The sequence below is a fragment of the Ictalurus furcatus genome, chromosome 10 (assembly GCF_023375685.1).
Source record: "Ictalurus furcatus strain D&B chromosome 10, Billie_1.0, whole genome shotgun sequence".
Classification (NCBI taxonomy): Eukaryota; Metazoa; Chordata; class Actinopteri; order Siluriformes; family Ictaluridae; genus Ictalurus; species Ictalurus furcatus.
This window is the reverse complement of record NC_071264.1, coordinates 15492945-15506197: the sequence shown is the minus strand read 5'-3', so window position 1 is coordinate 15506197 and position 13253 is coordinate 15492945. Positions and strand designations below refer to the sequence as shown.

At 36.6% G+C, this 13253-nt stretch overlaps 2 protein-coding genes across 4 annotated transcripts in view; both read right to left on the bottom strand.

Moving 5' to 3' along the window:
- Positions 1-2730: 2730 nt before the first annotated feature.
- Positions 2731-10135, bottom strand: plekhb2 (pleckstrin homology domain containing, family B (evectins) member 2). 2 transcript variants are annotated; one of them, XM_053634728.1, is made up of 8 exons: positions 9734-10135; positions 9405-9462; positions 8268-8420; positions 8069-8171; positions 7778-7817; positions 7453-7539; positions 7278-7356; positions 2731-5601 (listed from the first exon to the last, which is right to left on the bottom strand). In XM_053634728.1, the coding sequence occupies exons 2-8, from the start codon at positions 9439-9441 to the stop codon at positions 5465-5467; spliced, it is 636 nt and encodes a 211-aa protein (XP_053490703.1). In that variant the 5' UTR covers positions 9442-9462; positions 9734-10135; the 3' UTR covers positions 2731-5464. The 2 variants fall into 2 exon arrangements, with proteins under 2 accessions (XP_053490703.1, XP_053490702.1); XM_053634727.1 differs by having other exon boundaries at positions 7236-7356; positions 9734-10102.
- Positions 10136-11540: 1405 nt separating this feature from the next.
- Positions 11541-13253, bottom strand: part of stx6 (syntaxin 6) — a 49493-nt gene continuing 47780 nt past the window's right edge. Inside the window, exons 8-9 of one of the 2 annotated variants that reach the window (XM_053634208.1) lie at positions 12197-12408; positions 11541-11723 (exon numbers count right to left, since the gene is read on the bottom strand). In XM_053634208.1, coding sequence (XP_053490183.1) covers positions 11682-11723; positions 12197-12408 — 254 coding nt within the window. In that variant the 3' untranslated portion in view covers positions 11541-11681. Of the gene's footprint in view, positions 12409-13253 lie in introns of both variants that reach the window. The other variant, XM_053634207.1, reaches the window with a different exon arrangement.

The following is a 13253-nucleotide window of genomic DNA, read 5'->3' as shown; positions in this document are numbered from 1 at the left end:
GTTTCAGTCGCTTATAACCTGCATGTAGACACAACACACGCCAGATTCAGTTTGGTTTTACCTTAGTGTAATAATCATTTTTGTAGGCAGAGTTTTACAGCATTTCAACCTATTTGGTAATGAGAAGTGAATTTACAAAAAAAAAAAAAAAAAAAACAACCTGTTGCCAACCAAACGGAGGTCTTCCGCCAAAATAAAAGCCATGAAAGTGAATTAAGTCAAATATTATAATTTTTTTTATTAAGTATTATTCAGTGCAATACAAAATAGCAACGTTAAATAAATGAATATATATATATATCTTATTTACATAAATTTCTGTACATTTATAGCACTACTTGTTACATTACTCTGGCATTACCCAAATTTTGTAAACACTGCTGGGAGTGGGTTTCTAGTACAGCTGCTGAGGTAGTGATGGTAAATTTAAGATGTTTTTCTCTTCTGACTGCCGTAATCCACCTCTCTATATTTTTTTTCCTCTCTTGGAAAGTCTTGGAAAAGAAATACTGGATTTTTTTTTCTTTCACTGTTGGAGTAAAAGGTAATGCAAAAAGGATATTTGCTCTGGTCTCCCATATACCTCTAGAGATGTTTACCTTGCTGTAGTTTACTTAAACCCAGAAATGGATGCATATGCATGAACACAATCCATTATAGCTTATGTATGAAGCATGACTGAAGTGACATGCAGAGCTTTTTTTTTTTTTTTTTTTTTAAGAAATATCTTGAATATGGTATTAAAGGTATTAAATTTGAAATGCTGATACCTGCAGAAACCCAGTTACATAATGGTTATGAAATTAGTGACTTAATGGCTATTACCGATATCTGTATGTTTAATGGTATGTGTGCAATACCAAAACAGTGTATGGAATTATGGACTGTCATGGACCCATGCAATTTTTTGTCTGTGCAGTATAAGCATGCCATACTCAAGTTTTCACCACAATTTTACACTCAGACCCCCCACCCCCCCACTTCCCACAGCCCATTCCCACTTCTGTGTCTGATAAAATATTTCTTATCCCCAGCCTGTAAAGACCCCCTCCCTTTCCCCCATTAACATCTACCATTAGCTCCACTAACTCCATTAACCTCTTTTGTATTCAATACTATAACTGCACCTAATCAACAATAACTGCACTTAATTTTTAATCAGCTGCCAGCATGCAACTCTTTTCATTTCATTGCACTGTAACAGCTGTAGATATTGAAAAATGCTTCTGTAAAAAAACAACTGTAAAATAGACTTTATTGTACATAAAGCTATTTGCATAATCTGCTTCCCTGTGCATAAAGACAACTTGAAAGAAATATTAACTGTATTAAATATTAATTAATAAATGTCTACCCAACATAGTTATATAATATCCAAAGTACAGTTATTTACCATATTACCGTATAATGCTATAGTAAAATACATAATCACCTTAAGTACTATAGTAAATTCATAATAGATAATGGTGAAACATGTAATAAACCTACTTACAATGGTAACCATACTAAAACCATGGTAGTGTCTTCTTTAAATTATTATTGAGTTATGTGTCTACCTTTAAGTGAGTTATGCTATGTATAAAAATATTTGCTTTAGATTGCTCAACATACATAGCTTGTTAAATCTAAAACACTGACTATACAGTTTGCTCTTTTTAGGAGCAAACTGTAAAACCTGCCACTTTGGTTGGGTTTATCAGACATTTAATCAAGAACTGACCCTACCAAAATTACAGAATGATCCCCAGAAATGTCTTTTGAAATTGAATTAAATAGAAATGCGGTTCCACTTTTGTCTTCTGTTTCTTTGGGTCATGTTGAATTCAGCATATTCAACAAATCTATTCCATTTTTGCAAACAAAATCACTACAAAAAAATTTAATGACTTTTTCCCAACAAATCTATTTGAAACCATTTGTAATTTTCACACTGAAACACATACTTGTATCTTTTAATGATGAAAAGTATATGTTTTTTCTGCCTTTCCACAGAAGCAGCCCCACAAGGTACAGATTTCACAATTTTTCACTGTGGCTGTAAATGTTTTAAAATAAATATTCAAAACTAAAAACCTGCTTGAGCCAGTTTTTCAGAACATAGGCCTTTGGAATCTACAATAGAGACCCAGTAGAACATTTCTGATCTAGGACATTTCAGAAATGTAATATTTCAAAAATGATTGTTGGAAGAACATTGGTTCATAAAGAACATGTACACTGCAATTCAATTTAGTCACTTACTTTAATTAATTTCACAATAGTATAACATGGGAATGCAAGTTGGTTCAGCAACAAAAAGTGTATGTTCAGATATATTGGACCAAGCGTAAGAGAGTAAATGGGAAATACAACTAAAACAAAGTATCTTCAGTATTTAGTAGATGTTTTGGTTATTGGTTCACAAATACCAATATTTTAAACATTCAAAATGTGATAAAATGTTGAAGGGAATTTTATTAAACATACTAATGACCTCAATTTAAACCCAATTTAACATACTGTTGCTCATGTAAACACAGTGTGCAATGTAGATAAAGTAAATGTAGCCACTAACTTATATGGTCTAACATAGACCATAATTAATGTTAAAGTATAGCATGTGAAAAACTGACCAGAAGAAAATATGAAGAGCCAATGCCCTGTGTACATCATGTTTTTCCTTACATTATTTTGGGAGGTCAAATTCCCTTGGATGTTACTCAGAGCATTTATTCACTCATTTTGGCTTAATGGGTTAAAATGTGCTGCTTCATTTTACTTCTTCACACAACAACAACAACAAAAAAAAACAATGTAGACACAGAACTATCACACAAGGCATTAAAGACATTTTCCACAAACTCAAACCAGATAAATAACACTCAAACTGGAGAGAAGCTTTTTAAAAAATTATTTTCCAAAAAAAGGAACAAATATCATAAATTCTATTATTATAACGGCTTTTCAAGTTCTTCAGATTTAACACTTTAGAAGTGTAGAGTAAATGAGGGTTCAATGAAAAACACTGAAGGAACGTAAAGCCAGGAGAACAAGCTCTCACACCCGTGCAATCCTGGAGTGCTTCTCTGATAGCCTAATATACATAAAAATAAACTGTTGCTACGGAATTACCTAAATCTAAATATCTAAATCTGAGCTCTGGTGTGGGTCGTCTAAAGGTGTATTTTCTGGCTATGGTGGCAGTGTTCATAAATTCAATCTTTCAGCACAGAAAGGAAAATAAAATGCATCTTAAATGCAGCTATAGTGGATATAAAAAGTCCACACACACACACTTGTTAAAATAGCATGTTTTTTTGTTAATAAAAAATTTAACCAACATAAATCATATCAGAACGTTTTCCACCCTCAATGTGAAATTACAACATTAAAAAAATTAAGTGAAAAACAAATATTTTAGGGAAAAATAAAGAGTTAAAGTTTACAATAACCACGTTGCACAAGTGTGCACGGCCTTTTATAATTGGGAGTGTGGCTGAGCTCAGACTGACCCAATCACATTCAATCTCATGTTCAAAAATTAATTATCATACAGCTGTCGTCAATGAAGTTATTCTGATTAATCCTAAAGACCAGCTGTTTCGGTAGGATTTTCTTGGTCATCTCCTTGGTTTTATCTTGACTGCTGAAGCCACAGACCGCAAAGAGCTAATAAATCATGTACGTTATCACACTATCTCACAAAAGGTATAGATCAAGAGAGGAGTATATAAGAATTTCCAAATCATTAGATATACCATAACACATTGTGAAGGCCATCATCGACACTTGGAGAAAATGGTGCACCACAGTGACATCATGAACTGGACATCCCTCCAAAATTGACAAAAGGACAAGACAAAACTTACCCGGGAGGTTGCAAAGAGTCCTACAGCAACATTATCTGACAAGTACCGATTACTCTCGGCATGTGACAACAATCTCTCATATTCTTCACATGTCTGAGCTATGGGTTATGGTGGCTAGATGGAATCCCTTTCTCACAAAAGCATCCAAGCTCAACTAAATCACCCCCAACCATGTAGCAAAATGTGTTATGGTCTGATGAGACCAATTCCAAAAGGTATGTCTGGTGCAAAGAAAAAGCACATCAACAAAAGAACACCATACCCCCGGTGAAGCATGGTGGCGGCAGCATCATGCATCAGGGCTGCTTTTCTTCAGCCAGAACTGGGGCATTTATCAAGGTGGAGAGAATCATGAATAGCTACAAATACCAGCCGATTTTAGTGCAAAACATTCAGGTGTCTGATAGTAAGCTGAAGATGAAAAGAAATTTGAAATTTCATCTTTTAGCACAACAATGACCAAAAGCATACATTAAAATCAACAAAGGAATGGTTTAACCAAAAGAGGCTCAATGTTTCTGAATGGCCTAGCCACAACCCAGACCTGAATCCAACTAAAAATCTGTGTGGTGACCCAAAGCGGGCTGTACACAGGAAATGCCATTTTTCCTTTTTCCCCTAAAAAAGTTTGATTGCTTTTTCACTGTATCTGTATACTTCACAATTTCACATTAGATTTGGAAAAAGATCTGACATGATTTATTTCATTCTTTTACTTCACAAATCCTGCCATTTTAACAGGGGTGTGTAAACTTTTTATATCCATTGTAGATTTGCATTTTTCCACCAACCTAGTTCAATACAACATACTGGGTCATGTCCATTCAATGAACTGCTACAACTTGTTAAACATGGGAAAATAATCTCAACATATTTCATTATTTATAGCATATGGTCTGCTTCTTGGATTTCTAGGTCTCCCTGTAAGGCCACAATGGAAGTATGTGCATGTCTAAAAGCATCCCAAATAAGGCCATCATTGACCTGTGACGAAATCAAGATCAGAATCTTTCCAAAATGCATTAATTATTGCACTTAACATATTACAGGTTTCCACCAATTGACAACTTGTTAAGTTCAGGAATCATCAAATGTTTATGCACGGCAAACCTACTGTTAGTAGTAAGTTTCAAGCAAATATCATCTCATGTTTGTCCAGTTTGATTAACTACCAAGGTCTGCTCAAAAACATCCCATGGACTCAGGGAAAGAACAATTAATACAATGGCAATCATTTTAAGCCACCATAATGAAAAAGAATCACCAGTCATACTTCATTTCACTGGGTTTAACCTACAAATGCAATCTAAGCAGGTGACCTAATTTTCATGCGCAGCCACCCTGACGCCTGTTCAATACCATCTCAGTTCACAAACACTTCATTTCATTTCACAATGTACGTGTAAAACAAACTCTCCCACACCAAGCTATAAATGCTACCATGAGGCTTTGGTTCATACAGACTAATTAACTGCGCTTGTGATCTGTTAGGCAGTTAATGTCTATTAGGTCTAAGTATTACATATAGCATGGGATTGCAGCAAAGATAAGAGCAGTAGCACAAAACTAATCCATCTCATGTTGGGACTCAAACGGACAGAATGATGCATATTAAATTAAAATACAGAAAACAGGGAACCAATAGCCAATCCTGTTGCAGCACCAGTTAGCATGCCAAGAGCGATACCACCTGCATCATCACGCCGGCGCTCCTCAATGATCACATGGTTGACTTCGTGTGCAGGGTACACTCCTGAGGAACATGGATAGGGAAGAAAAAAAAAAACCCCAGCTGTTTACATTCATTAAATCATTTTATGCAGGTGAACTCTGCACAACTCAAGTAATATCTGATTGACAAACATGGGTGCGCACAAATTGTACCTAGCAGTAAACAGGCTACCTTCAGTAACTGAATATCTACTGTGACCTATATGGTAGATGTACCTGATAAAATTACCAAAGAGTAAAGCAACACGTTAGGTGTACCTAATGAACTAGGAGATGAAATTAGTGTCAAAATTATTAACAAATGCATACACAATTATCCATGAACTTGAGAAATGTTGAATATGCATCTTACTATCCACAAACAAATGCCTAACAATTTGTGTCTGCGAAATTCAGAATTAGAGACGTGTGAATTCAAATGTTATATTTTGTATTAATATATCATAATTTGTGCATGCCACAAGTACAATGTGAGTTTGTGTATCAGGGGACATGCGTGTATTTATTGGCGTCTTTTCTGAGTCGATTCTGTTTGGTTCATTTGGATTTTGAGAGACTTTCTTTCAGCGGTTTGCCTTGCACAATCCACACACACACACACATCTCCCGATCCACGCACACCTATGCCTAAGAAAAACAGCTACCACTAGATGGCAGTCTCGGCTTTACGGAGTTGGCCTACACCTGCCTATCTGTGCTTGATTTGAGAGCAAGTGCTACTGGACATTTTTGGCATCCTCCCAAAGAACCTCAGACACGTGATTAAAATGGATAATAGTAATTTAAACCAGCAAGCTGGATGAATAAGTACAACCAATTTGAAGTACGTAACAGGACAAAAAATCTTCAAGTTTACTTATTTATCTAGTCAAAAGAAAAAAAAACAATTGCCAGTGTGGGCTTTGACTTATAAGAATTTGTATCAGACTGATCAGCTACAACTGTATAAATTATATATGTTTTTGTCTTTAGCGATACTTTATACAATACTTATGAACAGTCTGAACTAGTCACGCCCCTGATCGGAGTCGAAGCTAAGCTTTAGTGTCGATTCTAGATTCACAATGACTCAGAATCGAAGAATTGATTCTTTTTGAAAATCGACTTAGTAACACGCCTTCAGAAAGAGTGACAACCAGTCAGTGCTGAAAAACAGCACAGGAGTCAATAACCGAGCCTAATTCAAATTGTTGACTGATGACAAATTTAATATAGGCGTAGTGAATATTGGACACTCATATTCGATGAAAGAAAATATCTTTTTAGTAAGAGCAGGAGGAGAAAACGTTTTTTTGGGTTTTTTTTTTTTTGCTAAAGGCCTACTTATAGCAAGCTAAACCATTTGCTAAAACCATTTAAGCCTGAACAGGGTTTAAAATTTGGCTCAAGTTAGAAGTTCACTTAAATGCACTTTGGCAAGGCTATGCTATTTCTATTTCTGTATTAAACTGGGCAAGTGAGGGTAATATAAGAGACACCAAAATTTTAGCTGTAAATACTAGAGAGAGCACAGAAAAATAATTTCTCAGTGGCATTATTATGAATTACTGTTTAGTCAGCACTGCACATTGCCTGCACAGCTGATAAACTAAATTACACAAATTAAACAATAAACGTACAAGTATATATAACATTCAGTGACAGTAGCTGATCTACCTTGGTTGTGATAGGGGGAGGCAAATGCATACTGGTGCCCACCTGCAGAGTACACAGCATTAGGGGCATAGGGGGGAGGAGGATAAGGCACATAGCCACCGTATTGGTCCGGGTAGTATACCTGACAAAAGGGTCACAGAAAAAGTCACTTCCATTCTGTTATTACTACTAAGATTAAACACAAATAATTGGATGGGGATGTAAACTTGGCTCCTACCTGAGGAGTCGGGTTTAATTCTGTATAAGAAGGAGGAGCAGAGGCAATAACTTCCGGGGTTAAACCAAACTGAGGGGGTGCAACCACCTGCAAAAGAAATAACAAGATTACTCTACACTATCACAAGATTTCACAAGCTATCAAAGACAGAGGAAAATCGAAGATATGTAAAATATGGCACATTTATGACAGAAACTAACAAAGGTTTCCATTTACATTTTATATCAACAGCATAACAGAGCTGTCTGTTATGAAGCGTGCACAGAGGATTACAGAGTTAACTACTCCACCCATAACGTGCTTCTTTAAGTAAGCAATGACTCACTGTGTTGATTCTGGCATCCTGAAGGGCCACAGTCCAGGCCCTGAAAGAAAGAGAGCAAAGAGTAAACATCAATGTTATTCACACTGCACACACTACATGATTTGTCTTTGGGTTACAAAGACTAAAAAGCACATGTTTTTAGTTTAAAACACTAGTATAATAACTGACAATGTAAGACAGGTGAGTAGTAGATAATGTCTTTTTGTTATTTCTTTACCAATGAGTGTTCACATTTTATTTTCTTTGGTCGAACAGCTAGAAGTATAAATAAATACAGATCAGCTGACTTACAAGGCATCGTCTGCACTGTCTGCGCAGAGGCTGATAACACGTCCATCACGGCACACAATTTGTAGAAGGGCTTCTCTGCCTTTTCCTTCAGGAGGTGTTAGATCTGAGGAAAGAGACAGAGTATGAAATAATAAAATCTCTCAAAAGCAATTATTCATCCACAGATGACCAAAAATTATTAGCAGTATTAAAGGTTGACCTCGACATGCATTGGCATTGCGAATGTTAATGCAGTCCACCCTCATATGGATCTCATCCTCCATGTCACGCCGCTGCTGGTCATCATAGAAAATTAGACGGCCATCTGACCAAAGGTCAAACCAGTTTTTCTTCCAGCGACGCAAGATAGTACCTACATAAAAAAAATTGGCATAATGTAAATAAAAGCTAAACTCTATTTGTCTTGTGTACAGTATAATACATCATACAATGTACATCTGTAGTTCTCAAAATGGGGTCCAGGGAGCAAGGGGTCTGTAATTAAAAAACTAAATTATATTATATATTATATTATTATATATTTACAGTGGTGGAAATAACAACCCACCATTATCAAAGCTATTGGTATCATTTATTAATGATTTTTAACATAGTTATTATAATATAGTTACTTCTTGACTGGTCCAAACCTCTATAACTAAAAACAAGTGGGCCTATAAAAAGTTCATGTCTGGCAATATTTATTGCACATTGTGTTCGGTTGGTGGAAAGTTCAGGAACGAAAGCTCTAAGGCGTCAATATGAACAATAATAACTGTACACATTTTAATAATGTCCATAAAATAATGAGGTGGTCAGTGGAATTTATTTTACAGTTAAAGCGGTCTACAGCTACAAAAATGTACATTAACAATGACATGGAACTCATCGATATAACTGCACTTTGTTTATTATTTGCATCTTTTTTACTGTATATTTGTCTGCTGCTTATGCACAGACTGCCATAGATTTAATTTATGTACTGTGCTTAATTTGGCCTTAGTAACAATGTCATTATCCTAATGAAGTAAATAAAGTATCCGCCAATCGATCACATTTGTCTTTATATATTCATTAACTGAATAAATTGTTTATGATAACCATTAACATACAGCAAATGTTTTTAATTCCCTGAAATGAAATCATTAAAAGAAACATAGATAACTAGGCTATATAAAACAAGTGTAACAAAATAGCCTTGGAAACGCTACACTCTAGGTTGAATCCCAAATGGCTCTCTAGTGCACTTTGTAGGGTTTAGAATGGATCGTGTCGTGTGCTGTGCAGTGCCCCAACATAGGGATTATACAGAGAAACTGGATTCCGCCTTGAGTAAATATGAACAAAATATACTTACTCTGGCGGTGAAGCCATCCGCTTTTAACAAACGCCATTCTTGAAGAAACGGATAATCTCTAAAACAAACAAACAAAATAAGGAGTTAACAAATGACCTTTGTTTATTTTATAACGCGGGTAAACCGTGAAAACAATCCTTATACTACGATATCCGATTCTCGGTGTTTCTATGCGAGCCTGTTTTGCTAGTTAAAGCTAACGGATTGTTTGCTCAGACGAGAAAGTAACTCAAAGCTACACACATTTCGCTTTAAAGAATCGTTATATTAGTTAATTTCTTAATATGATATGCAACTGAAACCAACACAGAGAACAAAAATGGCTTTACCTTTAGGTCTCAAAGTGTCTAGCTAGTAATGGACTCCTGCCATTTACAGAGTGACGTCATCCCCATCAGCTGATTTTGGGGGCGTGCGCCGTTATAGGATTCACTTCCGCCTGCTGCCTTTCTACAGTTAATAAAAAAACAATTTTTAAGGATACCTCCACCCTGAAACACATTAAATGTGCCTATATTGAAATATTTGTGATGTGTTTAGCGGTTCTTGTGCTGATTCGTTGTCTAGTGCTGTAAGTTCATTATTCAGGGGAGATGTTAGAGGTTGTGTGCTGCATTGACGTCACAGGGAGACATTATCTGTGCTCGACTTCATACGGCGCTGTGCAGACCGATCGGCGGCCGACTTGAAGCAGTGCATGCCGGTTAGAATTTTGGTCGACTTGAGACGGCACCACGTCACAGTGACGTTTAAAACGGCGTTTTAAAATGAAAACAAACCTCGTCCACACTGGTGTTTCAGAAACGAGACCGTCCATACTACACGACCAAAAACGCATGTTACATGACTATTCATGCACACTGGGCATGCGCATACAAGTGTAAACTGGAAGTTGGTTGCTAGTCCAAACCGGCGTTCCATGTAATAAGATTTATTTCCGACTGCTCTAATCACAGCTTGCCTCTTGTGCATGTAGGCAGCTGCAGTATTATAAAATACAGAATGTAACTTCACAGTGGCTGCTAAGAATGACAACAAAGCCAAGAAAGATTGCGGTTCAGTCTCCGTTTTGCTGTGTATACGATGCATAATGGGCACATGGTAGGGACTTGACGAATGGGGGAAGTATACGCAATGATCCAGAAGAGCCAATCAGGGAGTGAATGTGGGAAGCCACGCCTTCTTTTTAAAAAGTCGTCATTTTGGTCTGTTTACACTGAAACGCGAGCCCGGAGTTTTCAAACTAAAACGGGGTCTTCGGCGTTTCCAAAAGTCTCCGTTTGGTTTGAAAACGCCGGAGTAGTGTAGACGACAGGCGTAACCGTAGCAAAAGTTACGCGTTTTAAACGAAAACACAGTAGTGTAAAAATCTTTATTGGTTTTTAAATAATACAGGCTTATGTTGAACTTTCTTGTACATACAGGCAGTGTATTAACAACCTCCATCCATCCATCCATCCATCTTTTACCACTTACTCCTTTTCAGGGTCACGGGGAACCTGGAGCCTATCCCAAGGAGCATCGGGCACAAGGCGGGGTACACCCTGGTCAGGGTGCCAGTGTATTAACAACCTATTCAGTGAAAAGTGTTTCTGGTTGCTACATGTACAATTCAGATGCCTGTTTATCTGAGAAATATTATATGTAATCTATGGGATTAATTTTCCGTCAAAAGTATTGCGGTCACGGATCGAAAAATAATAAGCGTGAATCAAACTTTTACCAACATGCAAAATTATATTGCACAAAACTGCAACATGAAATCAAAGTTTTCTGAATTGCACACAAAATCGTTTTCCTTGGTTATATTACTGTGTTTTTTGTGCTCTCTGACATTTTCAATCCACTTTGTCTGTGATAAAGAAAGCAAACACCGCGTGAGCGTCACTACGGGAAGCAGAAAGTGTCCGATTTGACGGCTCTGTTTTCAACTCCTCCCCCGACCGCAAGCGGAAACTCTCGCTGATTGGTTACAACGAGCCGCAGTCGAAGTCGAACACACCATTGCTAGCGCAGTTATGTTGCGTTCAAGGCAAGGCTGTAACTTGTGATTCCTCACCTACAACCGGTAAAAGCCTTCGAAAAACGCCCTATCAATGTACAATTTTAACTTGTCAGCTTGGAGTAGTCTTATTAACTGCCAATTCCTTCCCAGTTTACGGAGTGGTATCAAATCAAAATGCCCCCCTTCTCCACCGTGAACAATGTAAAGTACCTCTTCTCTACTTTTAAATTATGCTGCATTCATGGTGTGGTAATTTGCAAGTTGTAATAACGTCATTTCCCACGTTGGCACATCCGATCATTTGAGGTGACATCCTATAGAAATAAGAGCAGTACATGAAAAAACCTGAAATGCTAACCTGGTCATGAGTGTTTCGTTCCTCTCAACACTAGGTGGAGCTGTTCTAATTATGATGTGTTTATAAGGCTGGTTTGCAACAGATTACTGACTGAACAAAATAAAATCTACAAAATGACATATTTTATCATTTTTATATTTTAATATGTTAGACTACTACAACCCCAATTTAAAAAAAAAAAACCTTGGGATGCTGTGTAAAATATAAATAAATGTAAATAAAAACAATGCAATGATTTGCAAATCTCATAAAACCATATGTTATTCAAAATAGAACATAGAATACATAAAAATAAAATGAGTAAATGTACCATTGAAAGAAAAAAAAAGGTAATTTTGTAATTTTGAATTTGATGGCCATGATTGGATCTTCCAGCAGGACAATGATCCAAAACATACAACAAAAGCAACACAAAAATGGTTTACTGACCTCAAAATCAAGGTCCTGTAATGGCCATCCCAGTCTCCTGACTTGAACCCCATAGAAAACCTGTGGGGTGAACTGAAGAGGAGAGTCCACCAGCATGGACCTTGAACTTTGAAGGATCTGGAGAGATTCTGTATGGAGGAGTGGTCTCAGATCTTTTGCCATGTATTCTCCAACCTCATCAGGCATTATAGGAGAAGACACAGAGCTGTCATCTTGGCAAAGGAAGGTAGCACAAAATATTGACTAAAAGGGTACCAATAAATGTTGTACACCTATATTTAACAAAAATATATATATATTAGATAAACCTGTGTTTTGTTTGCAATTGTTTGATATCCACGAACGTATTTTTGTGAATTTTTTTAAACAAAAGATCAAAAGGTTAAACAATAAAGAAAAGTTTTTACAGCCTTCTTTGCTCATATTTATGCCAATATTAATGGAGGGCACCATATGCCTGCTATTTTACAAAACTGACTGAGATTATGTGTCATGTAAAGCTAGCATATGAAGAGTCATGTGGCTATTTACTGAAAAGATTTGGGTGAGAGAGACTTCCATTACCTGTTACCAGATTGTTTAAATCTGATAATTCATTAAATTGTTCCTTTAATTGCTATGACGTCTAGCCCCAAAAAGGACAAGGTCCTTGAATTTATTAATTTGGCAGAACTTTAGTCCAAAGAAACTTACAATTGAGACAGAAACCAGTTCAAGCATACATCTGAGCAATCGAGGGTTAAGGGTCTTCAAAAGTTATTCTTACACTTTGTGTGTGTGTGTGTGTGTGTTGTACTGTGAGAGCAATATTTTCCTCATGTAATTTGCTTCATTATTTGTCTTCATAATGACATTATTTGTCTCATTATTTGGACTCCCCCTATGGGTGGGTTTCTGAGTTGGGGGAAAAGGAAAATGCACCTATATTTTACAGTTTCAAGGTGGTCAGGGTGTATCCTGAAACAAGACAACAATCCAAAAAAACATACAGTAAGGCCAAATCAACAAGTCTTAATTGTGCACTGCAGACAGACTTAGAAAAAGATTCAATCTAGGA

Coding starts and splice junctions, on each gene's coding strand:
- plekhb2 (XM_053634727.1), bottom strand. CDS start 9,441: ATGGCGTTTGTTAAAAGCGGATGGCTTCACCGCCAGA. Junction 7,540..7,777: donor AGGATGCCAGAATCAACACA/GTGAGTCATTGC, acceptor TTTCTTTTGCAG/GTGGTTGCACCCCCTCAGTT. Junction 7,357..7,452: donor AATTAAACCCGACTCCTCAG/GTAGGAGCCAAG, acceptor CCCTTTTGTCAG/GTATACTACCCGGACCAATA.